The sequence below is a fragment of the Bubalus bubalis genome, chromosome 10, assembly GCF_019923935.1.
Source record: "Bubalus bubalis isolate 160015118507 breed Murrah chromosome 10, NDDB_SH_1, whole genome shotgun sequence".
NCBI classification, from domain to species: Eukaryota; Metazoa; Chordata; class Mammalia; order Artiodactyla; family Bovidae; genus Bubalus; species Bubalus bubalis.
In genome coordinates this window covers 9,517,178-9,543,620 of record NC_059166.1, presented here as the reverse complement: position 1 = coordinate 9,543,620, position 26,443 = coordinate 9,517,178, and the positions used below count along the sequence as shown (strand labels likewise).

At 51.8% G+C, this 26,443-nt stretch overlaps 1 protein-coding gene across 2 annotated transcripts in view; it reads left to right on the top strand.

The window, feature by feature from the left end:
• The window catches only part of SYNJ2 (synaptojanin 2), a 103,966-nt gene that overhangs the window by 28,278 nt on the left and 49,245 nt on the right, over nucleotides 1-26,443 (top strand). For both annotated transcript variants that reach the window (XM_044924049.1, XM_006075702.3), the window contains exons 2-4: nucleotides 9,930-10,016; nucleotides 20,964-21,234; nucleotides 25,198-25,423. In XM_044924049.1, coding sequence (XP_044779984.1) covers nucleotides 9,930-10,016; nucleotides 20,964-21,234; nucleotides 25,198-25,423 — 584 coding nt within the window. The remainder of the gene's footprint in view (nucleotides 1-9,929; nucleotides 10,017-20,963; nucleotides 21,235-25,197; nucleotides 25,424-26,443) is intronic.

The following is a 26,443-nucleotide window of genomic DNA, read 5'->3' as shown; positions in this document are numbered from 1 at the left end:
AATAGAGGAAAACAATAGAATGGGAAAGACTAGAGATCTCTTCAAGAAAATTGGAGATACCAAGGGAACATTTCATGCAAAGATGGGCACAATAAAGGACAGAAATGGTATGGACCTAACAGAAGCAGAAGATATTAAGAAGAAGTGGCAAGAATACATAGAACTATACAAAAAAGATCTTAGAAAGCATCACTACAAACAAAGCTAGTGGAGGGGATGGAATTCCAGCTGAGTTATTTAAAATAATAAAAGATGATGCTGTTAAAAATGCTGCACTCAATATGTCAGCAAATTTGGAAAACTTAGCAGTGGCCACAGGACTGGAAAAGGTCAGTTTTCATTCCAATCCCAAAGAAAGGCAATGCCAAAGAATGTTCAAACTACTGCACAATTAAGCTCATTTCACATGCTAGCAAGGTAATGCTCAAAATCCTTCAGGCTAGGCTTCAACAGTACGTGAACCGAGAACTTCCAGATGTTAAAGCTAGATTTAGAAAAGGCAGGGGAACCAGAGATCAAATTGCTAACATCTGCTAGGTCATAAAAAAGGCAAGGGAATTCCAGAAAAACATCTGCTTCATTGATTACTTCATTGATTACTAAAGCTTTTGACTCTGTGGATCACAACAAACAGTGGAAAGTTCTTAGAAGAGATGGGAATACCAGACCACCTCACCTGCCTCCTGAGAAAACTGTATGCAGGTCAAGAAGCAACAGTTGGAACTGGACATGGAACAATGGATTGGTTCAAAATTGGGAAAGGAGTACGTCACGGCTGTATATTGTCACCCTGCTTATTTAACTTCTACGCATAGCACATCATGTGAAATGTCGAGCCGGCTGAAGCACAAGCCATAATCAAGATTTCCAGGAGAAATATCAATAACCTCAGATATGCAGATGATACCACCCTAATGACAGAAAGCAAAGAGGAACTAAAGAGCCTCTTGATGAAGAAGAAAGAGGAGAGTGAAAAAAACTGCCTTAAAACTCAACATGCGAAAAACTAGGTCATGGCATCTGAACCAATCACTTCATGGCAAATAGACAGGAAAAAAAATGGAAACAGTGGCAGACTTTATTTTCTTGGGTTCCAAAATCACTGTGGACAGTGACTGCAGCCATGAAATTCCAAGACACTTGCTCCTTGGAAGAAAAACTATGACAAACCTAGACAGTGTATTAAAGAGCAGAGACATCACTTTGCTGACAAAGGTCTGTATAGTCAAAGCTATGGTTTTTCCCATAGTCATGTACAGATGTGGAAGTTGGAGCCTAAAGAAGGCTAAGCACTGAAAAACTGATGCTTTCAAATTGTGGTGTTGGAGAAGACTGCAGAGTCCTTTGTGACAGCAAGGGGATCAAACTAGTCAATCCTAAAGGAAATCAACTCTGAATATTCACTGGAAAGACTGATGCTGAAGTTGAAGCTCCAACACTCTGGCCACTTGATGCAAAGAGCTGATTCATTGGAAAAGACCCTGATACTGGGAAAGATTGAGGGCAGGAGAAGGGGGCAGTTGAGGATGAGATGGTTAGGTGGCATCACCAATTCAATGGGCATGAGTTTGAGCAAACTCCGGGAGATAGTGAAGGTCAGGGAAGCCTGGCATGCTGCAGTCCACGGGGTTGCAAAGAGTCAAACATGGCTGAGTGACTGAACAACACAGGGTGGGTGCGGGCTTTTTCTAGTTGCAGCATGTGGGGACTACTCTCTAGCTGCCGTGCACAGGCTTTTCACTGTGGTGGCTTCTCCTGTTGCAAAGTATGGGCTCTTGGCAACGTGGGCTTCCGTAGTGCACGGGTTTTGTTGCCCCACAGCATGTGAGATCTTCCTGGAGTAGGGGTCAAATCAGTGTCCCCTGCATTTCAAGACATATTCTTAACCACTGGACCATCAGGGAAGCCCAGGTATCACATTTTAGATTGCCGATATAAGTGCTATTGTACATATGGCATTCGTCTTTCTCTTTCTGACTTACTTCACTTTGTATGATAATCTAGATCCATCTGTGTTGCTGAAAATGGCATTGTTTCCTTCTTATTTATGGCTGAGTAGTATTCTATGTGTGTATGTATGTGTATCAGGTAAAGTTGATGGCTCAGTGGTAAAGAATCCTCCTGCCAAAGCAGGAGATGCAAGTTTGATCCCTGAGTCAGGAAGATCCCCTGGAGAAGGGAATGGCAACCCAGTCTGGTATTCTTGCTTGGAAAATTCTATGGACAGAGGAGCCTGGCGGGCTACAGTCCATGGAGTCACAAGAGTCAAACATAATTTAGCGACTGAAGAAATGAATGATGAACGAATATATATTTTCATTTATCCAAAATGTTTATCCATTCATCTCTTGCCGGACATTAGGCTGTTTGCACATCTTGGCTATTGTGAACAATGCTGGTGGGACATAGGGTGCATGTATCTTTTTGAATTACAGTTCTGTCTGGATATATGCCCAGGAGTGAGACTGCTGGATTCTACGGCAACTCTTTTTAGCCTTTTAAGGAACCTCCATTCTGTTCTCCATAGTGGCTGCAGCAACTTACATTCCCACCAGCAGGACAGGAGGTGAACCTGCCTCCTTTTCCAATGCCTTCCCCACCGCCTTACCCCCCTTCGCTCCGCCTCCCTCCCCCTCCACCCCTGCCCCTCACTTGCGGGCCCTACTCCCCTGGGGAACCGCTGGGCAGGTCCACCTGCCCTCGCCTGGACCTGCCTCCGTGTGGCTGGAGCGGACCCACCGCCACGCTGGCCGTGGACCCCTCTTTGGGGTCCCCAGGCCCAAGCGGGGCCTTCAGTGAAGTTCCTATGTCGGCTCACCCTCCCGCATCCCCCGAAGGCCCTTCCCGCTGAAGCTCCTTGGCGCCTCCGCCTCGGCCTCCGCGGGGCTTTGAGCAGACGCCTTGCTTCTCAATTCACAGAGAAAGCCGGAGGCACCAGGAGAGCGTTTCCACCCGCGGCCTGCGCCCCGGCAGCCCCACCGGCCCTGAAGCCCCACCGCCTCTGCCCCTGTGTCCTTCCGCTCTCCTGTCGCCGTGGACGGATTCTTTGTTCATGTGGCCCCCCACTCACAGGTCAGGGTCATGACCGCGTCCGGGGCGCTATCAGTGGGCCCCTTCTCTCCCCTCCAGCAGCCTTTACCTCCCCTGGATCAGTTCTGCCAGAGTGCAAACTCGTGTTAACTCCTCTTCTTAGGGAAACCTTTAGACCCCACTTTCTGCTCCCAGCCCCCCATTTCTACACACACACACACACACACACGTGCACACACACACAGATGAATTCCTCAAGGAACTGCTTCTACTCCCAGCCTCTATTTTTGCCTCGTCCTCCCCATTCAGGATTCTGCCCCTCATCTTTACGGAAGCTGCTTTTCCCCTGGCTCACCTCTGTGTGTAACTCGAAGGATGAGCGCTCAGTTCTGCTGGGATGGGACTCGGCAGCGTGGGACCTCCTTGCTGACCCGTCTCACCTCCTTGACACACTCTCCCCTGGCTCCTGACACCAGGCACTGCACCTTTTTCCTTGTATCTTTCCGGCTTCTCCTCTGTCTCCCAGACCTTTAAGCGCCCTGTCCCCCTCCACGCCCTCCGAAGGCGATCTCCCTGAGTCTGTGATTTTAAGAAGCTTCTGTTGGCCAGGGGTGCCCAGTTCGTATCTTCAGCCGATATGCCTGTGTGACTGCAGCTGGCACAACTGCATCCTCAAAGTCTTTACCGGGGCCGGTCTGACCCCATGACAGATGGCTGGTCAGTCTCCATGGACGCCAGGGGTGATGGTCACACCATCCTGTCGGCTGTTCAGCATCATCCTTGAAACCTGTCCTTCGCTCATGTCCCACGTCCGGTCCGTCCACAAAGCCTTTTGCGTTTGCCTTTGACGTATATGCAGGTATTTGATGATGTTAAGGAATTATGGTTACATTTTTAAAGATATGATCATGGTATTGTGGTGTATTTTTAAAAGGAAGCCTCATCTGTTAGAGATTCTTACTGAAATATTTATAGATAGAACAATATGAAGTCTGGAATTGGAATATAATCTTGGACAGTGGTTCTCAAGTGGAGGACTCATGAATACAGATTTCTGGGTCTCAAGGCCAGAGTTTCTGATTTAGTGGGGTTAGGATGGTTTTGTTATTTTTTTTTAAACTCCTGACACTGATCGTTGCTTATTGTCTGAGCCCACACGATGAGACTGATGTGAGGTGTCAGAGATGGGATGTGATAGCTTACGGTGAACAACGTCGGATTCATGATCTCTGAAGAAGAAGGTTTAGCTTTGGGACCAGGGACCAGGCTTGATCACTCAAGAGCTTTTGTGTAGCAGAGTTGTATTAAAGTGGAAAGGGGACAGAGAAAGCTTCTGACACAGACATCAGAAGGGGGATGGAGAGTGCCCCCCTTGCTAGTTTTAGCAAGCTGCTTTATGTCTGTTAGAAAGCTATTAATCAGATAAGAGAGACACCTCAAGGCTGAGGGAGTTTCAGCAGGCCCCTCTCCCACAATATGCATTTTTGAGATAGGATGGCTGGAGGGCTGTCATCCCCCAGCCATAAAACAATTGATATGAATACTGGTTTGTTGAGCTATTATCAGCGCAAGGTTTGAGAAAAGAAAAAAAGTTAGTCTTAGGTGGAACCATTTTGAAGAAAGGCAAATTCCCAAGCAAATACATAGTTTCATTAACATAGTTTAAGAAAAACATTTCCATAAGAAAAACGCATTGGGTAGCTCAAGGTTTGAGAAATGTGAAGTTCAGGTGGAACCAGGTGTCGTCATAGCAACACAGAACTTTGAGAGACACTTGCAGCCTGTTTCCTCCGTTTGGAGACTCCTGGCCTGTTACCCTCTCAGATGGGAGATACGAATGAAGTAAGCTTGAGTGTGAATAGATACCAGTCAGAGCTGGTGGGCACATAAAGTTATTACACTACTCTGCTTTTCTTTGGAAGTTTCAATAATAATAAAGTGAGTGCGTGTGTGTGGTATGTGTGTGTTCCCAGCACCTCCAGCCGCCCCCCCCCACCCCACCCCACCCCGCTCCAAGCATCCTCTCTGCAGGATCATTGTAGTGCCTCCTAACTGGTCTCCTTACCTTCCTCTTGCCCCTCCTGGATTTGTTTTCAACCGAGCAGCCATAGTGATCCCCAAAACCCCTCAGTGCCTCCCTCTGGCTCAGCACGAAACCCCAAGTCTTGTTATGACCAAGACAGTGCTTTGCAGCATGTCCCTGGCCCCATCTCCTCTGTCAGACTCGCTAACCTCACTGATCCTGCATATTCCAGGAATGCTGCAGCCCCAGGACCTTTGCACATACTCTTCTGGGCCCACAGTGCTCCCCGGCCCTCCACTCAGCCATCTCCCTCTTTTCCTTCATCTGCTTTCACAGATTGCCCCTGCAGTGAGACCTTGCCAAACTGCACCATGTGAGGGTCCTCATTCCCCCACTTCCCACCCCTCTTCCTTGTTCGCTTTTTCTTCTTAGCTCACGTCGCTGTCTGCATTGTGCTGCTGATCGTGTCTGTCCCCCTTGGCAGGAAGCTTGTGTGGTTCCTGGCCCCGAGTAGGCGCTGCCACTCCACTACCTTTGTGACAGCCTTGTCGGGGCCGCTGCTCCTGCCTCCTACCCCTAGTGGGTTGGCCTCCACTGTCGTCACTCATCCATTCATGACACATGTCCCTTCTTTGCCAAGACCCCGCACCTGCCTCGGCTGCCTCTCGGGTAGATGGGTTTGGGTTTGTTCAGGTCCCTGCTGGGTCCCTGTGCCTAGTCGGCCCTCAGATACATGCTCACTGGAACAAATGGCTGAATCCCAGGGCAAGAGGTGGATGAGGACAAAGGGGAGGACTTCCTGGAAAGTCGTGGCCGATGGTCGGGGTTCGAGGGGCGGTGAGTATGGGGAAGCAAAAACATTCTCACATGGACTAACCCTCTGGAAATGCAACAAACAAAAGCGTGGAAGACAGGAAAATTCTATTTTTGAGACATTAAGTAAGGAAGGACAGAAGTTGCCAATGGGCAGACCAAATACAGTCTGCAGAGGTGTGCGCAGCCCACACAGAGCTTAAAATAAACCTGGGTTGGTTGCCAAGACTGAGAAATCAGAAGTGCCCTATTTCTCTCAAAAAACTGGAAACTCACTGGTACCCAGGCTGGTCTGACCTCCTGGGGGCAGTGGGCAGAAACGGACCATGTGTCCCCATTAGAAGGTGCATATACCCTTGGGTCACCTTCTTGCAGCTTTGTTCCTTCATTACCTGCCTGAGGCTTTTGGTTTGTGAACTCCCTTTTAAGAGCAAAATGGATTTTTTCTTCCTTTGACACGAAGTGAGGAAATACAGTTATCTGGGGCAAGCGGTGGTGTCGGGTGGTTTTGCAACAGGTTGCCTGGGAGGCCAGGCCTCTGGGGGTCCTGGGGGCGCAGTGAGGAGGCCCTGTCTCCCAGGCTGGGACGTGTCCCGCTTACACATTGCAGGGGTGGGAAGGAGCCTTGGAGGGGAAGGCCTGGAGAAAAGGAGGGATGCTTTGCAGAGAGTCTGGACTTTTAACAGGGCTGGCTCATGGAAGGAAAAGGTTACTGAATCTTATGGGTTCAGCTGTGTTCCCCAAAAGATACATGCAAGTCCTAACTTCCAATACTTCAGAATGGGACCATGTTTGGACATAGGGTCCTTCGTGTAATTAGGTTGAGATGCGGTCATCCTGGAGTAGGGTGGGCCCCCAATCTGATACGATGGGTGTCCTTGCAAGAGGAGAGAAACCCAGAGCCACACAGGGAAAAGATGGCCACGTGATGAAAGAGGCAAGGGTTGGAGGGACACAGCTGCAGGCCAAAGAAGGTCCAGGTTGACGGCCACCACCAGCCAGGACGAGGAGGGGAGGACCCTCCCTGGAGCCTTCAGAGGATGGTGGCCGGCTGACACCTTCCTTCCAGACTTCCAGCCTCCAGACTCAAGAGCTGAGAAAGTTTCGATGTTTTAAGCCCCCCAGTTTGTTTACAGTTCTTCTGTTTGTGATGGAGGAAAAGCATCTTCTCCCAAGCCTGGCACAGGCAGCCAGCTTGTGGCCCTCCGTGAGATGCCTTGTGTGAAAGCCAGGGATGATGGTGCTGATTCTGTATTAAGGAGTTGATCATTTACAGGATTCGAATGGGACGAGGTGGCCTGTTGGTGCTGTGCTTGTTTGTTTTTAAAATAGGATGAGAAGCCTTTTTAAAATTTGTGTTGTTTAATTTTCCCATCACAGGGGGACCGGCTGTGTGTGCTCGTCTTCTGTGACCCAGCAGGGCAGGGGGTCGGGTCTGTTTCCACAGCTTCTCCTGCAGTCCCGTTCCCACCTCTGAAGTGTGGATCTGACCAGGCTCCTTTGGCCGGCAGTTTCCCAGGGTTTTTTTTGTTTGGTCAGGACTGTTTGCAGAGGGACATAAAGGCACAAAGACTTCCTTGTTTTAGGGTCAACAGGGTGAGACCCAGATGATACTCTGGCTTCAGGGTTCTGTGCAAAGGCTTTGTAAAGCTTTGTGGGTTGAAATATGATTTTTGTGTGTGAGTCAGAATTATGCTCTTGCATTGATCAACGTGTCCACCGAGTGAGGACTGGGAGCTGCCTGTTTACCTCTCTCTCTTTAGACCAGGAGACACCACGTGTGGCCCTGAACAGGCCTGCAGGGGGCAGTTCGCTTTCTCCTGCGGGGATGGGATTTCACAGGCTTCACCTGCCCTAGAGTAGGGGGCAGGCCACTTCCAGGAGGGCTCCGTAGGCATGTGGCACCAGGCTTGTCCCTGAACGGCGGACTCGTCATCACCTGGATGGAGGAGGCCTTCATCTCTTTGGGGAACAGACCGGGGTGAGCAGGAAGGCTGCCTCGTCCTCCTCATTGTCATCATTGTGGGGGCAAAGACCCGCGGGCCCCAGGAAGTGGGTCGTGCCCATCTGTGGGCTCCTCAGTGCCCCCGTCCTGATGCCCACTTCCTGTGACTGTTCCCACGTGTGGCAGAAGGGGCCTTGCACTTGTGATCAAGCTAAGGGCCTTGGGATAGGAGATTGTTGGGGATGATCCAGGGGCCCAGTGTACTCACAATGGTCCTTAACATATGGAAGAGGCAGGTGGGAGAAGGAGAGAGGATGAGATGTGAAGATGGAAGCAGGGATTGGAGGGACGCGATTGCTAGTTTTGAAGGGAGAGGATGTGGACACGAGGGAGGGTGCAGTGAATTGGGAGATTGGGACTGACTTATATACACTTGTTTAGTGGCTGCTTTGCAACCCCATGGACTGTAGCCCGCCAGGCTCCTCTGTCCATGGGATTCTCCAGGCAAGAATACTGGAGTGGGTAGCCATTCTCTTCTCCAGTGGATCTTCCCAACCCAGGTATTGAACCCAAGTCTCCTGCATTGGCAGGTGGATTCTTCGCTGCTGAGCCACCAGGGAAGCCCTGGCTTTGGGTAATTACCTTTAGGTTACTCTGCTCCCTCCTCCCCCAGCAAAAAACCCTAATTAGAAAAAGTCATGTGAATTTTGGAGGAAAATGTCATTTATTAAACTGGTTCTTAACCTTAGAGTTCCTTGAAGATTCTGATGAAAATTACGACCCCAGTCTTATAAAAATATACGTCAAAAATTTTGCATACAATTTTAGAGATTATAGGGCTTTCCTGGTAGCTCAGTTGGTAAAGAATCCGCCTACAATGCAGGAGACCTGGGTTCCATTCCTGGATTGGGAAGATCCGCTGGAGAAGGGATAGGCTACCCACTCCAGTATTCTGGCCTGGAGAATTCCATGGACTATACAATCCATGGGGTCACAAAGAGTCAGACACGACTGAGCGACTTTCACTTTTTAGAGATACAGAGCCCCCCAAAACCTATCTATGAAGCTGTGGTGTCTGCCAGGCTTTTTCCTCTGTCTCCCCAGATGGAGAGCCCTTGTATTAGATGAATTCAGTTGAGGCTGAGTTTTTGCTTCCATAGCAAGTCGCCCTAATGGTATTTGTGGGGTCCTTAGTTGCTGCTAAGTCACTTCAGTCGTGTCTGACTCTGTGCGACCCCATAGACGGCAGCCCAGCAGGCTCCACCGTCCCTGGGATTCTCCAGGCAAGAACACTGGAGTGGGTTGCCATTTCCTTCTCCAATGCATGAAAGTGAAAGTTTGCGGGGTCCTTATTTAAGGATTCATCCGTGTTTGTGTTTTGTTCTATGCATTTAGAAACGTTCTTCTGAGAAAAGGGCACAAAGGCCCGGCCCCTGTAAGAACCAGTGGTACCTCCAGTGGTGTCTGTGGTATTACTGTCAAGGTTAAGGGCTCCTTCCTTTTCCTGGTCCTTCCCTCTGCCAGTTTTTCTTCTTCTGCTTCTCATAGGCTGGGTGTTGTCCTGGGTGTTTCTAGTAACTCTGAAGACCCCGGGGACCTCTGCTCATCAGCCTGCCTTGGGATTCACTGGCCCCGGACCTGGAGCACCAGGGTCACCCAGGCCTCCTGCTCAGCCCTTGTGTGTTAGCAGGTCCCCGGGGGGCGGGTGGGCACTTGCACGATGCGGCCTCTGGTGGACGATACTTAGGAAGGAAGGTCCTCCCCATCGGGGAGTGATGACTCAGGGCTGTTTCTGAGCACGTGGGCTGCAGTACTGAGGGACGGGGCCGGCCTGAGACACCTGCTCCCACCTCAAACCCAGCACCTCCACGGGCCGGGGACTCCCCTCCGCCTCTGCAGCCTTCCCCGGGATGCTGCCGGAGCTTTCAGACAGCAGGTGGGAAGGTCTCAGTCCCTGGAGCTCGGCGATCTGATCCACAAGCCTCCACACAGATGACTTGGGGCCGAGCTACTGACTGCGTTTTCTTTGCCGAGTGGGTGGGAGCCTCATCGGAAGCTGCAGTGAATGAACTCCACCGGGAGGTTTGGCTGATGCTCTGTGCTGTGTTTCTCCCGCAGCTCCGGAAGAAAAGGAGGTCATTAAAGGCCAGTACGGGAAGCTCACCGATGCTTACGGCTGCCTGGGGGAGCTCAGGCTGAAGTCCGGTGAGTACCCGCGTGGAGGGCCGCAGTGTCACACGCTCCGGGCTATAGACTTCTAGTGTCGGGCAGAGCTTCTCTTATGTGAGTTTGGAGAGGCTGTGGGATTTAGTCGTTTTATTTCAGCTGCTACCCTCTTTTAAAATGTTTCTTTATTTCGCTGAGCTGGCTCCTCCAGGCTAGGGCAGAGGTCGAGGTGAGAGCAGCCTGGTTCTCCCCTGTTGGCACTCCTTCCCACCCTGGGCACAGAGGACCTTACCTTCTCTGGGTGCCCACCGGGATCTCAGGTCTTCCAGCCTGGTCTGGGAGGGCAGGGGCGTCTCCCCAGGGGCTGGTGTGTTGTTTTACAGGGGATCTGTATTCTAGAAGGGGGTGGAGGTCAGAGGTCAGAAGCCCCTGGACCTGCTGAGTGTGTCTTGACGGAGTGGAGCTGGGATGGGGCATCGTTGGCAAGGAGAGAAAAGCCACCAGCGCCTGACCATTGGGCACTGAGGGTGGGTGTGAGCGAGAGCAAGGAAAAGAGCTCCAGAACTGGGCCACAGGATCCGACTGGAAAGGGCAGAGGACTCAACAGGAATGCGCGGGCACCCTTGCTCGGTGTAAGACGTGAGGGGCTGAGCCGTCGACCCGGCTGCCGCTGGGGAGTCACAGTCTCCCCCTGAGGCCGCTTGGTCACCTCTGCACTCCTGGGCCTCACAGGAGCCCTGATGCGATGCCGGGGCTCAGCAACCCCCTTCTTCCTCCCCTCTCTGCCGTCTGATTTACACTGTCCCTGCCCAGTGTCTGTGGTGACTTATGGGGCCGAGACCAGATCAGGCTGTGAGCTGCTCAAACGCAGGCTCTTCCCAAGCCTACATCCACACAGCAGCTGTGTTCCCTGCTCTGAGGATTTTCACAGCAGACAGAATAGCACAGTTGTTTGCCATTACTTTTCTGGCTCTTTTTTCTTTAGTCGGGTGGGTTTTTTTTTCCTCTGAACTATGATGGTGATCATCTCCAAACAGTGTTTAGGAAAAACACTCAGTACCCACATGACAAAATGCATGTATTAAATGTCTGTTTTGTGCCAGTGGCTACGTGTACATTAGCTTCTTTAATCCTAAAAACAAGCCAACGTGATACCGTGTCTTTATTCTCCTTTTATTCTCCTTTTCAGTAAAGGAAACAGACTCAGAGGGTAAAAATCACTTGCCTAAGAAGCTCAGCTAGAATTCAAACCTGGATCTAGCGGCCTCTAAACACTTACTTTTTTTCCATGAAGATGTGCTGCCTGCCAAGGGTTTCTGTAGGTTTTTTTTTTTCCTTGCCATGATTTTTTTTTCCCCGAGGTTATAAAAAATTCCTGCGGCCTTTCCTCAATCATGAGGATGTGAAGACGACAGCTGACCTTATGTGGTGCTTACTCTGTGCTGGGCCCAGTTTTAAGTGTTTTAATTTATTAACTCAGCTCTCCCAACAACTTGAGGTAGGAACTGGAACTGTTAGAAAGCTTAAGAGTTTTAATTCCTCTATTCCATGACACATTTTTTATAACATCTGGGTGTTTCAGATATGTTACAGTTGTTGGCATTTTACAATTATGATTGGCAATATTTTTCTTGTGCATAAATTAATGGTCCATTTCGCATCGGTGACTTGCCGAAAATGGGGCAGTCCTTAAGTGGCAAGTGGGTTTTTTAAAAATTTAAATGTACTTATTTTTAATTGGAGGATAATTGCTTTGCAATGTTGTGTTGGTTTCTGCCATACAGCAACGTGAATCACCCACGGGTATACATATGCCCCCTCCCTCTTGATCCTGTGAAAGTGAAAGTCCCTCAGTCGTGTCCAACCCTTTGCGACCCCGTGGACTTTACAGTCCATGGAATTCTCCAGGCCAGAATACTGGAGTGGGTAGCCTTTCCCTTCTCCAGGAGATCTTCCCAACCCAGGGACTGAACCCAGGTCTCCTGCATTGCAGGCAGATTCTTTACCAGCTGAGCCACAAGGGAAGCCCCTTGAACCTGTGACTAGGTTTTAAACTCCTTTTTTATGGCATCAGGGGCTGCCTTCACCAACTAGGCTGTTCTGTCCTGAAAGGGGCAGGAAGGCTAAGGTTCCAAGACCAGCGAAGTGGTACCTTGCCTGTATCCCAGGGGAAAGCTTGTCTTCCTGGGCTGAGGTTGGAGATTAGCTCTAGTAAACCAGTCCTGACTGGGAAGGCTGGCAGCCCCCACAGACAGTGTCCGAGTGAGCCAGGGTGTCTGTGGGTGCCTGGCTACGCAGGCTCATCCCAGGGCAGGGAGTGGAGAGAGGTGACCAGCTCCCAGTGCTGCCCCAGACAAGGCCCTCCTCCCTGCCTGTGGCCCTTCACCCACCTGCTCCTCCCCCCGAGGGGGGAGCGAGCACAGCCCCTGGTCCCCGGCCATGTCTGACGTCCTCTGAACACCCTCAGCCCTGCCCGCCTGTGTCACCCTCCAGGGGGCCTGTGAAGGCTCCCTGAGTGTAGTGAGAGTGTGTCTGACTTGGAACGTCAGGATTATCTGGCCTTTCTCAACACATTTCTGAAAGTGCCCAGGATATCTGAAGGATGCGGGCTACCCTGGTGGCTCAGTGGTAAAGAACCCGCCTATCAATGCAGGAGACTCGGGTTCCATTCCTGGGTCGGGAAGATGCCCTGGAGGAGGACATGGCAACCCACTCCAGTAATCCTGCCTGGGGAATCCCATGGACAGAGGAGCCTGGCGGGCTACAGTCCATGGGGTCACAAAACGAGCCGGTCAGACGTGATTGAGCGACTGAATAAGAGTCTGAAGGATGGAAGGACTGGGCCTTGTCATTGAGTTTTTCCAATTCTCTTCAGTTACGCTGAGGAATGTTTGGCTTGAACTTGATTTTCTTTTCCATCTGCAAGTCCCTATCCCAGAACTACGATGTGTTTTGTTTTCTTCCCCACCTGTTGAGGATGCTGGCAGTACAGAGTGAAATTCCAGCTTTCACCTGCCACCAGGATGACCAGACCGAGTGGGAGGTGGGCCCCATTTTGACTCTTGTAGACTGAAGGTCTCTGTACAGAGAGAGAGACTTCCACTCAGGTTCTTAATTAACTTGGGGCAGTTGTTCAGTTTCAGTCTACCTAAGTGAACACAGCCTTTTATGTTAGAAATTAAGAAATGTTCACAAGTTTGTAGATTTCCATGGAGAGCTCAGAGTCCCTCCTTCCTCTCTGAAATGCTAGCAGGAAGGGGTTGGAGCCCCCACGATAAGCCCTGGAGTTGGGCTTCCTACTGTTCAGCCACTCAGTCATGTTCGACTCTTTGTAACCCCATGGACTGCAGCACACCAGGCTTCCCTGTTATTCACTATCTCCCAGAGTTTGCTCAAACTCATGTCCATTGAGTCGGTGATGCCATCCAACCATCTCATCCTCTGTCGCCCCTTTCTCCTCTTGCCTTCAATCTTTCCCAGCATCAGGGTCTTTTCCAATGAGTCGGCTCTTTGCATCAGATGACCAAAGTATTGGAGCTTCAGTGTCAGTCCTTCCAATGAATATAGGAAGGTTCATATAGTCAAAGCTATGGTTTTTCCAGTAGTCATGTATGGATGTGAGAGTCGGGCTTCCTGACACATACACAATACAAGGCATAGAAAGTGAGAGTGTTGTTATAAAAAGAATTTATGCCAATGATTATAGGGATTTAACTCCCCTTTCCCCTAAGCTCTCAAGGCCTCCCTATTTTCATAGCCTTGGGGGTTGTATACATTGAGGTCTCCGTTGAACTGTGTTTCCTGGATTTGGGCAGTGCGCAGCCTGTAAAGCTGTACTTGACAGTCCTGTAAGCCTTCCACCACACAGCCCTCCTCAAGTCTAATTTCAGCTTCTCGACAGACTGACCTTCTTAGTTCATTCAATATCTCAAGGGCTGTTTTCACACCTCTAAAAGCAGGAAAACTTCCTCATCTCTATCTTACATAGTTCTGAAGATTTTTATTAATACGTGAGAAAATGAAGATGGACTGAACTTGGCTACTGAGTGGGTGCAAAGGGCTGTCCTGCAGGGTTCCCTCAGGGAGAACTAGGCGTGGGGCCCAGGCTGACTGCCTTTGGGTCTATGACCCCTGGTGGTAGTCAGCCACCGCTAACTTCTCTGGGCAGTCACTGCACAATGGACCATCTCTGGAGGGGGACCTTTGACAGTCTTTAGGAGTCCTTTGAGATTCGGAAAATGCAGTATTCTCTAGCAAGTCTTGAAAGGAAACGGCCATCAGTCTTAATAATTTAACGCTTATACCCAGTGGTGGGCTGGTCATTATTTGGCGTCCAGCTCTCTGGTGGGGAATCCCTGACGGTTTGTGTTTGTCAGTTTCCATCGTGTAAGTGTATCCACCGTGGGTGGTTTCAGGCCAGGATGGAATTGGGATACTCTGTGCTCAGCCGGCTCCCGGAAGCTGGTGAAAGTAGCCAGCACACCGCTGCCTTCACGGCGCTCATGTTCTCTGCAGGGAGGAGACAGATACCTGGTGGATCCAGGTATTCAGGATTCTGAGCTCGCTGGTAAGGGGCGGGGGCAGGGGGCTCGGGCTCGTCCGGCCACAGCTGCTGACTTCACAGGTGGGGAAGCGTCGGCTCCCAGGTCCTCTGTTCATAGATCTGAGAGTATCCCAGACCCGCAGTCAAGAGGGAGGATGGTGTGTAGGCACCCAGGGTTGAGATCCCTCGTACCTGGCTGGGGAGAGAACTCCTAGGCTGAGCAAACAGAAAAATTCCAATGCAGAACACGCCTGGCACCGTCTCTGAATGAACCATTATGTGTTCTGGTGACTCATGGTGGCCCCAGCGCCCGACCTTCCCGGCCAGATGACGAGTGGCCACGGCTGAATGAAACTCAGGACCTGTCCCTGCAGGGCTTGGAATTTCTCCCAGACAGCTCTGACTTGGAGCTGGGCTTTGAAGATGGCTCTCTTGAGGGAGAGGATTTCTAAATTGAGGTTTTGGAGGTTTTTACAAATTGTGATGAAATATACATAAGATAGGGCTTCCCAGGTGGCTCAGATGGTAAAGAATCTGCCTGCAATGCAGGAGACCCAGGTTCAATCTTTGGGCCAGGAAGATCCCCTGGAGAAGGGAATGGCAGCCCACTCCAGTGGGATTCTCTTGCCGGGAGAACCCCATGGACAGAGGAGCCTGATGGGTTACAGCCCATGGGATTGCAAAGAGTTGGACATGACTGAGCAACTAACATATATAAAATAATAAAATTTACCATTTTAAAAAACTACTTATTTATTTATCTATTTGGCTGCTCCTAGTCTTAGTTATGGCATGCGAGATCTTTGATCTTGGTTGTGGCTTGCAGGATCTTTGTTTGTGATCCTGCAATCAGATCCTGAGAGATCTGATTCCTTGACCAGGGATCGAGTCCGGGCCTCTTGCATTGAGAGCGTGGCATCTTAGCCACTGGACCACCAGTGAAAGTGAAAGTCGCTCAGTCATGTCCAACTCTTTCTGACCCCGTGGACTATATACAGTCCATGGAATTTTACAGGCCAGAATAGTGGAACGGGTAGCCAGCTGTTTCCCTTCTCCAGGGGATCTTCCAACCCAGGGGTCGAACTCAGGTCTCCCACATTGCAGGCACGTTCTTTACCAGCTGAGCTACAAGGGAGGTCCCTCAAAGTTACCATTTTAACCATTTAAGCATTACAGGTCAGTGGTATGAAGGCCATTCACGTTCTTGAGCAGTTATCACCACCGTCCATCTCTGCTGCTGCTGTTAGGTTGCTTCAGTCGTGTCCGACTCTGTGCTACCCCATAGACGGCAGCTCACCAGGCTCCGCCATCCCTGGGATTCTCCAGGCAAGAACACTGGAGCGGGTTGCCATTTCCTTCTCCAATGTAGGAAAGTGAAAAGTGAAAGGGAAGTCACTCAGTCGTGTCCGACTCTTCGCGACCCCATGGACTGCAGCCCACCAGGCTCCTCCGTCCATGGGATTTTCCAGGCAAGAGTACTGGAGTGGGGTGCCATTGCCTTCTCCGACCGTCCATCTCTAGAACATTTTTTTATCATCTCAAACTGAAACCCCATCCCAGTTAACCTGTATATATAATTTGCTCAGTCATGTCCGACTCTTTCAAGACCCCATGGACTGTAGCCCACCAGGCCCCTCTCTCCATGGAATTTTCCAGGCAAGAATACTGGAGCGGGGTTGCCATTTCCCACTCCAGGGGATCTTCCTGATCCAGGGATCGAACCCTTGTATCTCCTGCATTGGCAGGCGGATTCTTTACTCCTTGAGCCACCTGGGAATCCCATATTTATATTGAGGTAGTTGCAATCCACTGCCCCACCCTGCTCACCCAGGCTGCCTCTGTGTGCGTATGGCCCTCCTGGTTCTGGCGTAGATGTATTTTTGGTCTGTGACCCATTTCTTACCCTTGCCAACACCTCACCTGACTCTGGCCAGCATCCTCTGACCCAGGTGTGGTCTTCCTGCGGCTGGAGCCCTGGAACCAGAGAGTTGGAGCTGAAAGGGATGGGGAGCCTATCTGGTGCCCAGAGATGGCCTGAGGCTTGCCTGAGGCCCCACAGGCCGATGAAAGGCGTGCGGAGCCCTATCTTCTCAGGCCAAGGTGAGCTTGACTTTTGTCTTTGCCTTGCTTCAAGATCCTATCTGGTTTCAATTCCCCGGACTCAGCCTTGACTGATGATGTCTGAGACCCCCAACCCCCAATCCCCACCCCCACCAGGCCCATTTCACTTCCGGGCTGTGAGAAAATTGATCCTGAGTTACTGAAAACACAGCTGGGATCCCATGCTCAAGGTGACCTCAGAGAGGATTTCTCCCTCGCCTGGGGCAGGTGAGTCCTGCCAGCCTGTTTTACCCCTGGAGACACCTTCTGTGTGGGCTCACGGGCTGCTCTTACACAGATGGGGGGGACATGGTGATGCCAGGACTGACTGACCCCTGCCAGGCTGAGGGGCCGTTTTCTTGGGGTCACGGAGACTGAGCACGGACGTGGTTAGATCTGAGGAAAACAACTTCCACTCCTCAGCGCCTCCCGGTCATCAGTTTGCCTGAGAATGTCCTGGGATGTGGAGCTGGCTTCTCACCCTCCCTGTTCCACCCATAACCACCCTTCTGCTGTCTTATTTCGCACAGCATCTCACCATGCTGTGTTGTTCCAGACGTAAATGCCCCTAGGTTGCCAAACAAAGGGACAAGTCAGAATATTGTCAGCAGTTGAGCAAGTCAGTCACCTCAATGACTAGGTGACAGATTTGTTGACAAGTCAGATGACAGTCAATTGTTTTCTTTCCACAAAATGGAAGAAGTGGGGTGTCAGCTGACAGCGTTAACAGCGCTTGTGTCAATAATTCATTGTGATTTCTTTTTTTCTTAACATGTAACTCAGAAGGACTTTGAAGAATTGAGTGACGTTTCTCTAATGAAACCCTTTCTGTTCCCATCTGTTTATCAATGTGAACAAGGTTCCTCAGCGTTTACATTTATAAAAATGAAAAATAGAACCGGAATTGGAATCTAGTTTCATTCCACCAATAAATATGTGTCCATGAATGAGAAATACCATTCATCTCATTCAGAGAAGCCTTTCCAGCAAATCTTTACTTTTTATGTTAAATGATCATTTAACAAAAATGTTTTGTTTACACCGTTTGACCAATCTCTACTAAAAATCATTGTAGGGATAACTCAAGCCCGAAGAAAAAGTTTTAAAGACTGGGAACTTTAGGATCACAGTGCTGTACAATATGATGGAGTGATGCACAGAATGTAACGTTAGGATGAAATTCTGTGGGGAAAGTGGACGGCAAATAGGAGTAAAAATCCCATCTGTTCAAGAAGATCTTGTTCATGATTCCTTAAAAAAAATAGATGATGATGAATATAAATCACCACCTGGATTCCTCTGGATACTGGTACGGAGGCCCACAACAGTTTTATTTTTACATGTCAATATTTAGCACATGCTGGAAAATATATTACTCACAACCATTTAAACTAATGATGAAAACTTCTGGTGTCAATTTGAAAATAAGCGAGGGGAGCATTGGCCAACCACAGTTCTTAGACAACAGCTGAAGTGGTTGAAGGCCACCAGCCCGCAGGGCTGGACGGAGCCTGGGTCGAGGTGAGACCCATGTGTGTATCTTGGGTCCAACAGAGATGAGCTGTGCACGGGACAGGCAGTTTCGCTCCTCGTGGGCCAGTCCTCAAGTCTAGAACAGCGGTGCTGTTACACAGGTTGGCCGTACTTCTGCAAGGACATGGTCAGGAGCCCCCGGCCCTGGACTTGAGTGACTTGCCTGGGGTGGGCTAGAAAGTGGCTTTGAATCCCAGCTCCCCGCTGTGCTGCCTTGGGCAGGCTACTCACCCTCCCTGTGCCTCCATCTCCCTGCCTGTAAAATGGGACCTCCCGGTTGAGGGTGCTGGGAGCAGGTTTGTGGAGTGGTGCCTGGCACACGGTAAGCATCCCTGAGAACCGAGTGTCACTAAAGCCTGTGCTTCCAGCTGGCTCCCACGCAGCAGCTCTTTCCTGCATCTTCTCCCGAGCCCCTCGGCCCAGGACTTGGGAGCGTGCCTCCTCAGTGGTGATGGCTCTTCCCCTTGCGCTCATTTATTTCAAGAGCCTTTTCGTGTCTGCTGTTGCACGCCCGCCCCGAGCCTCCCCCGGGCCGCTGCCCTGCACAGAAAGTGCCTGCTGTCTTCAGAGCAACCTGGGACTCCTGCCAGGGACTCGGTCCCCCCACGCAGAGGCTGTTGAGGAAGTGGGGCTAGAAACCCACTGCACGACTGCACGACGCAGGTGGAGAGAGAGAGGAGAATTTCCAATCCTCCCCCGGGACCCGCCCCCTTCCGGAGTCCAGTCTCGGGCTCGCAGCCTCAACCACTGGGCTGTCCTCTGGGCCGTGCGAGTGGACGGTTCTTGAACTCCGCCTTGCCTGTGCTGAGCCCACGGGAGGAGGCAGATGAGATGCTTGCGCGCTGGTTCTAGCACAGGCCGTCAGCCCCACACAAACCCCACCTGTTTTTCAGAAAAGACACCGGTTCTCCTTAAGAGACTCGGCCCCTGACCCCTGTCACTGTCCACAGCTATAACCACCTTATTCCTGCTGCTGCTAAGTTGCTTTGGTCGTGTCCAACTTTGTGCGACCCCATAGACGGCCTTATTCTTATGTTGTTTCAAAGTGGTTTCCCCGGCTTCCCTAGTGGCTCAGTGGGAAAGAATCCGCCTGCCAAGGCAGGAGACGCAGGTTCGAGCCTTGGTCCGGGATGATCCCACAGGCCGCAGAGCAGCTAAGCCCATGTGCTGTAACTCCCAAAGCCCCCATGCCCTGGAACCTGTGCTCTGCAATGAGAAGCCCTCACTGCAGCAAAGATCCAGCACAGCCAAAAATAAAGAAATGAATAAAGATTTCCTGATCACATGACCGGAGAGGTGGTATGTGACCTCCTCCCCTACCCCCGAAGCCTATCAGGGTGGGTGACCTATTTATTGAATGAAGGGGTCTTTAATGAAACCTGACGTCCCCTGGCCCCCAACAGTGCTGTCTTCCTGTTAAGTGTGAGGAGGGGATCTAGGGTGGGTGAGCAGAAAGACTGGCAGTCTTCAGGGTCTCTGCGGAGTGTCCAGAGATCTGAGAACGCTGACCACCACGGCTCCAGACGGTGACCACGGGTCATCCGGAGTAGGTCTTGGTAGGAGCGAGTCCCTTAAACCTTGGTGGGACGAGGATTCTGGCTGGCTTGCCGGAATCACGCCAGACCCTTGAGGCCAGCTACCCACCGAGTTGTCTCCTGGGCCTTCTCCTGAGATAGAGGACCGTGGGTCAGTGTCCCCACCGTCCCCGCCCCCAGCTAGTGTCTTCGAGCACCTTTGTGTGCCTGGACCTGCTGCACCCTGGGGACGTGGAACAGAAAACAGCTGTGGGTGGTGTGGTTGGTGTGGTGGGGTCCCCAGAAGGGGGGTGTCTCTCCTCCTCCGAACAACAGGGTCCCCAGTGGTTGGGGTAGCCTTTCACGGGGAGGGGGCGAGGGGGCTTGAGCTGCTGTCTCATTGGCCTATTTAGGACGTTTTCATCGAACACTTGCTGTGTGAAGTGCCGGCTTGCCAGGATATGACAACCAACCAGAGTCCATCCCTAAGGAAGCCCCAGTTGGCTGGGGGACACGTGCAGGGAAGGAGGCTCTTAGCTTTGTATGTGATGAGAACTAAGAGGGAGCATCTGAGTGCTCCTCGCAGTGTCTAAGGGGCACCTGGCAGTGTCTCAGGAGAGCAGGGAAGGCTCCCCAGAGGAGGTGCTGCCGACTTGACCCCAGAAGGGTGGAGACGAGTTCTCCTGGGAAGGGGGTGGGGTGGGTGGAGACATCAAGGAGGCCCCAGGTGGTCTAGAGGGTGGGGGCAGGAAGGTGAGTGGGAAGGAAGGCCTTGCTGGCAGAAGTCCAGGGGTGCAAGGGTGCTTTGGGGAGCCACAGAGACAACCCATAAGAGCGGCTGGACTCTGTGTACTGCGTGGTGAGGAGAGGCAGGAAGTCGGTCTGCGATCAGGCCGCTCCATTAGTGGTGCTTGGAGGACTGAGCCCTGGGGGTCCTGGGGTGGATTTGAGAGGCTTGGTGTGTGGGCTGGGCAGACTGCAGGCAGTATCTCAGGCTTGGGGGTCGGGCGAGGACCCACCTGGAACCCCTAGGCTTGTTAAGAGCAGGCTGCTGGCCCCGCCCCCGAGGCCTGGTGGGGTGGGGTTGAGAGTTCCAATTTCTAACAGGCTCCAGGTGGCTCTCTTGCTGGTGGGCCGGGCCGGCTTTGGGCTCAGGTGGCAGGCGGATCCCTCAGCTGAAGGCGGGGTGCTGGGAGGTGAGGGAGAGAACAGGGAAGTCCATCTCGTGGTTGCGACTGTCGGTCACCCGTGTCACCGCCTGTGATCCTCAGCCCCCGTGTCTCACTTGCCTTCCAGGTGGCACGTTCCTGAGCTTCCTGGTTCTGGTGACAGGCTGCACATCCGTGGGCAGAATCCCAGAGGCCGAGATCTACAAAATCACCGCCACCGACTTTTACCCTCTCCAGGAAGAGGCCAAGGAGGAGGACCGCCTCGCAGCCTTGCGGAAGATCCTGAACTCGGGGGTTTTCTACTTCTCCTGGCCCAACGATGGGTCTTGCTTCGACCTCACCGTCCGGGCGCAGAAGCAGGGCGAAGATAGCTCCGAGTGGGGGAACTCCTTCTTCTGGTGAGGCCCTGGTCCTCTGCCCCTGGCTCACACGGAGGGCGGGCTCTGATGAGCACCTGCATCTTCTGTCTCTTAGCATCATCCCCGGGCATGTGGGTTACCTGCGGGAGCTGTGATTGGTGCCCACACTCTCTGCACAATGAGAGGAAAACTAGCCCCCGCTGGAATCAGGGAGGGTGTTCAATGTGGTCTTATGTAGTCTCCGGAGGGAAAATCTGCTCCGTAAGTAAGGAGCACAAGTGCCGGCATCTGCTGGTGCTCCCTGAGCACCTGGGCCTGTGCTCAGCACCTCCCCAGTCCCCTCAGTTCTCGTGGTGATCCTCCAGCGTACAGACATTTGTAAAGCAAGCACTCTTCTAAGTTCTCTGTGGGTCATAACTCACATACTCCTCATAGGAAACAATGAGGTAGGGTCTGTTTTCCCCATTTTACAGGTGAGGAGACTGAGGCTTGAATGAGGCAGGGAATTTGAACCCAGGCATCCTGGCTCCAGGTCCCACGCTGTTAATCCCACAACCAAACCTGTCGGTTTCAACGGCAGAGCCGAGTCATCCTGCCAAGGTGATGGGCAGTAATGGGCCCCTTCGGAGACCAGCGGGGCGTGGATGACCCCTCAGTGTGTCAGCTGTCACCCTTTGTCGGCCCTGGGGCTCGTGACCTTTGACAGGTCCTGTGGAAGACCCGGGGTGCGGCCTGGTGATTTGCATACAATGGAGCTGCTCCCTTCAGATTTACCAGGAGATTCGAGTCAGAAGCAGAAGTGATGAAAGTCCTGCTGTAGGAATTGTTCGGAGACGCCTTACAGGACTGGGTGTTCTTGGTTCCAGTGCTGGCCTCTGGGGCCTTTCCAGCCCTGAGTCAGGGCCGATGAGGCATCTTTGTGCCCTCTGTTTGTTCCTTCCTCCCTTTGCCCAAACAGAGGAGGTCACAGGTTTCATCACCTGTAAGTGTACTTTCCTTGGTGCTTGGGACCCCACAAGTGAGCTCCTGACTCCACTCGGACAAAGACGGGTTCACAGTGTCCTTGCAAATGTGCCGTGCTCCCTGCCCCCCAGATCCCCTTAGGTTCTCTGGTTATGTGGGGTTTGGGGGACAGTAGCGTGCTCAGACTTCAAGGACGTGAATCTTGTTAAAAATGCAGATTCTGATTGAACAGGACTGGGCTGGGGCCCGAGACACTGCATTTCCAGCAAGCGGCCGACGGTGGCGCCAGGGCTGCTGGTTCAAGGACCACACTCCGGATATCAGGTCCAGCGGATCGTGTATCTGAATCACTAGCTCCGTTTTGCGGATGTCTGTGCTCCTGAAGGGAGCCAAGCTCAGGGACGCAGGGGCTGTGGATTATGAAGGGATCTTTGTTAGGCCACAGGGCCGTTTTCAGCCAGGACTGCCTGATGAGCCGAGACTAGAGGTCTTGGAAGCTATAACAAGCCTTGAATGCCTGGGGAGTCTGCGTCACCCTTTGTACCTACTCTTCCCAGGCCTCCTTGTGCCAGCTCTGTGGTTGGAGATTTGAGGTACACAGGGAAGACAAGGCAGGGAATCACTGAGTGAAGACTGAGAGGGACTTGGGAAGGGGGAGGCCCCAGGTGGACTCTGGACTGTCTCCAGTTGGCCAGGAGAAGCCAGCCCTGGAGGGTGCGTGGTGTTTGGGCTCAGGGCGGCACCCGTGCAGCTCACCACAACTGAGTCAGGCCCGGCTGCATGGTCACGGGCTTGATTGCCTGAACCCACCATTAGGGGTGCTGGGTTCAAGGTCTGAGCCCACATCTCGAGTCAGATGGGGTCAGCAATAGACGCGGCTGGTGCACGAGAGTAAGGGTTTGGTGGGTGAAGGCGTTTTTCTGGGTGGTTACTGTTCCCCGCTGATAACTGCTTCCCAGTACAATCAAGTCCTGGAAGGAGATGCAAACTCTTTTCCTTTATAGGTTTGGGTTTCTTCTTTCAAGGTTATGAGCCGTCCTACAGGGGGTCAGGCCAGTGTGACTACAACAGGGATTGTTTAGAGTTGTCTGTTTAGCAGAAGGTTGCTTTGATCCCTGATGACTGATGGCAGCCATCACTGTGTGGCTGGAAGACCCTGGAACATTCTGGAGACCTTCCCTTGATGCAGATTTAATACATGGGTTACTAAAGTTGATTTAGTGCAGATGTAAGAATTGGACCATGAAGAAGGCTGAGCACCAAAGAATTGATGCTTTCAAACTATGATGCTGGAGAAGACTCTTGAGAGTCCCTTGGACAGCAAGGAGATCCAACCAGTCAATCCTAAAAGAAATCAACCCTGAATATTCATTGGAAGGATTGACGCTGGAGCTCCAGTACTCTGGCCACCTGATGCAAAGATCTGACTCATTGGAAAAGACTCTGATGCTGGGAAAGATTGAGGGCAGGAGGAGAAGGGGGTGACAGAGGATGAGATGGTTGGATGACATCACTGACTCGATGGACATGAGTTTGAGCAAGCTCTGGGAGATGGCGATGGACAAGGAAGCCTGGTATGCTGCAGTCCATGGGGTCGCAAGGAGTCAGACACGACTGAGCCACTGAACAACAACAAAGTTGGTTTATCAGCTGAATTTCAGAGAGGGATTCAGAAGAGGGGAAGGTGTTTTTGTAAAGTGACGCTTCATGCTCATCATTCTTCAGGCAGCCCAGCGCCCTGGTGTGAGAGCTCAGACATGGCCCTGCTTCCCGGGGGGCGGTGTGTCCCTTAGTGCCCACGTGGCCATGTCAGGGAGGAGGCTGGCCTGAGAGTGGGGAGCGGCTGCTCTTGCCGCTTGGAGAAGCCGCCTGGGATGTCAGAGCTCATAGCACACTTCTCCAGAAATGAGGGCGCTGAGTCTTTGATGAGGGCTCGGGGCAGGAATGGTGCTGCCTTTTTAAATACACAGCGCACCGTGATCTAGATGAGCTCGCTACACTGTGGGGGTCCCTGCCTCCGGGGGAGCATGTTAAGGACCTCAGAACCGCACAGCTTGGGTCCCCTGGGTGAAGCTTGTAGAGTCTGGAAGCAGCCTGAGGTTCGTACCACCCCCAAGCCCCACTTCTCAGCCATCACCTGCTCAGTAAGCTCCTGTGGGTGTCGGGAGAGTGAATGAGACATGAGAGCCGGTGTGACTGTGTGCAGGGGCGGCTCTGTAGGTAGGGCCTTCAGCAGGAGAGGCTTGGGCTGAAGGGCACAGCTTCCATGCCATGCTTACCTGGCTCTGTGACCTTGGGCAAACATTTCTCCTCTGTGCCTCAGTTTCTTCATCTGTAAAATGGGGTGAATGATAATGCCTATACAGAGGCTGATAAAAGGATGAAATGAGTCGATCCATCCCAAAGCACTTAGAATGGAGCTTGGTTCCCTTTCTAAATGCTGGCTGTTATCCCATGAAGATCATGGACGCCAGAGACCCAGAACCATCCACTTGGTTTGGGGAGGAAGTACTGGAACTCTAAGTTTTATGTTCATCTCATCCTTTTTGTTTAATTCCCATTGCTTTGCAATGCTCTCATCATGTTCACCTTGTGGAATCTGTATCTAATTTAAATAAGCATGCATGTATTTAATTATTTTTATCATTTGTCATTTATCATTATTGTTTCATCATAAAACATGATTAAATTTTTACCGAAGGGATTTATGTTCAAAAACTGCCGAAGGCACTGGTGTAAACAGAGGCTCCTCTGTGGTTCCCTGAAAGCCCAGCGACTGGCTGACCCCTGCACCTGCATGCCCGTCACTGCTGCTGACGCCCGGGAGTAGCCCTTTCCCACTGCCCATGTCCTGGTGGCCCTGCCGTTTGGGGTGCCTCTAGAGCACGTGAACATCCTTGCTGCGTGTCCCGAGTGTGGAGTGCACGGGGCGTGTGCAGTGCAGGAACATGGCCCCCAGGCGCCTCCCCTGCTTGCTGCGGGTGCAGTGTTTCCTGGAGGGCACGAGGCGGCCGGAGTCACCGCGGGCTCTGTTTGCAGGAACCAGCTGCTGCACATGCCCCTGACACGGCACCAGGTGAACTGCTGTGACTGGCTGCTGAAGGTCATCTGTGGGGTGGTGGCCATCCGCACGGTGTACGCCTCTCACAAGCAGGCCAAGGCCTGCCTCATCTCCCGCATCAGCTGCGAGCGTGCCGGCGCTCGCTTCCACACCCGCGGCGTGAACGACGACGGCCACGTGTCCAACTTCGTGGAGACGGAGCAGGTCAGTGCCCAGGCCAGCCCGGGGTCCCCGGTGGCTCAGAGTGGATGCACCCACGCAAATGTGTTTCCACTCGGTGTGTTGGGGGCAGTTTCTGATGAGCGTGGCTCCTCACTCTCCCAGGAAGGAGGACAGAAAGCGTCCCTGGGGCTGTGTCTGCAAGCGTGGCCTCTGGTTTGCATGGTGTTCTCTTTCTTGATTCTCTTCTCATGCTGGAAAAACGTGGCTTACCTGGGGTAATTGCAGCTAAAAAGCAGCAGGAATTTTTGCTGTGATCAGGAAGGGTGGTGGTTATTCAGAGAGCAGCTGATGGATGAACCAATAGGATTTGAAAATCTTTTAAAGACAAAAGTAAATAGATGAATGGGCTTCCCAGGTGGCTCAGTGGTAAAGAATGTGCCTGCAATGCAGGAGACGTGGGTTTGATCCCTGGATTGGGAAGATCCCCTTGCAGAAGGAAATAGCAATTCACTCCAGTATTCTTGCCTGGAGAATCCCACCGACAGAGGAGCTGGCAGGCTATAGTCCATGGGGTCATGACAGAGTTGGACGTGGCTTAGCAACTAAACAGGAAACAATAAAAGTAGATGAGTAATGGCAGGATGAGAGAAGAAAGTTATTTTTCATTCTTGATCACCTGAGGCTTCATTCTAGAAGCAAGTCTTAGCAGCTGGGGTTTGTGAAAGTTCCGTGTTGGGCATCAGTTGCTTTCAGCTCCGTGGAGTAGAATCATCTGCCTAATCTCTTACTGACTTTATCCCCCTAAATTCTGTTCTTATTCCCAGAGATGCTTTATTTATTTATGTTTTTTGCTAACATGTGATTTGTAGGATGATACCACCATGTAGACTGGCAGTGGAGTCAGTCATAAAGGAAAGCCCATGAACGGCGCGTGTGCGGTGTTGCCGTGCATGTCGAGCTGCAAACAGCCCGTGTTTAGTTAGTGGAGATGTGACTTCGCATCCCCTCTTACTGCTGCATCTGCACCAGGTGGTTCCTACCAGGACTTGAGCGGTTTAATTC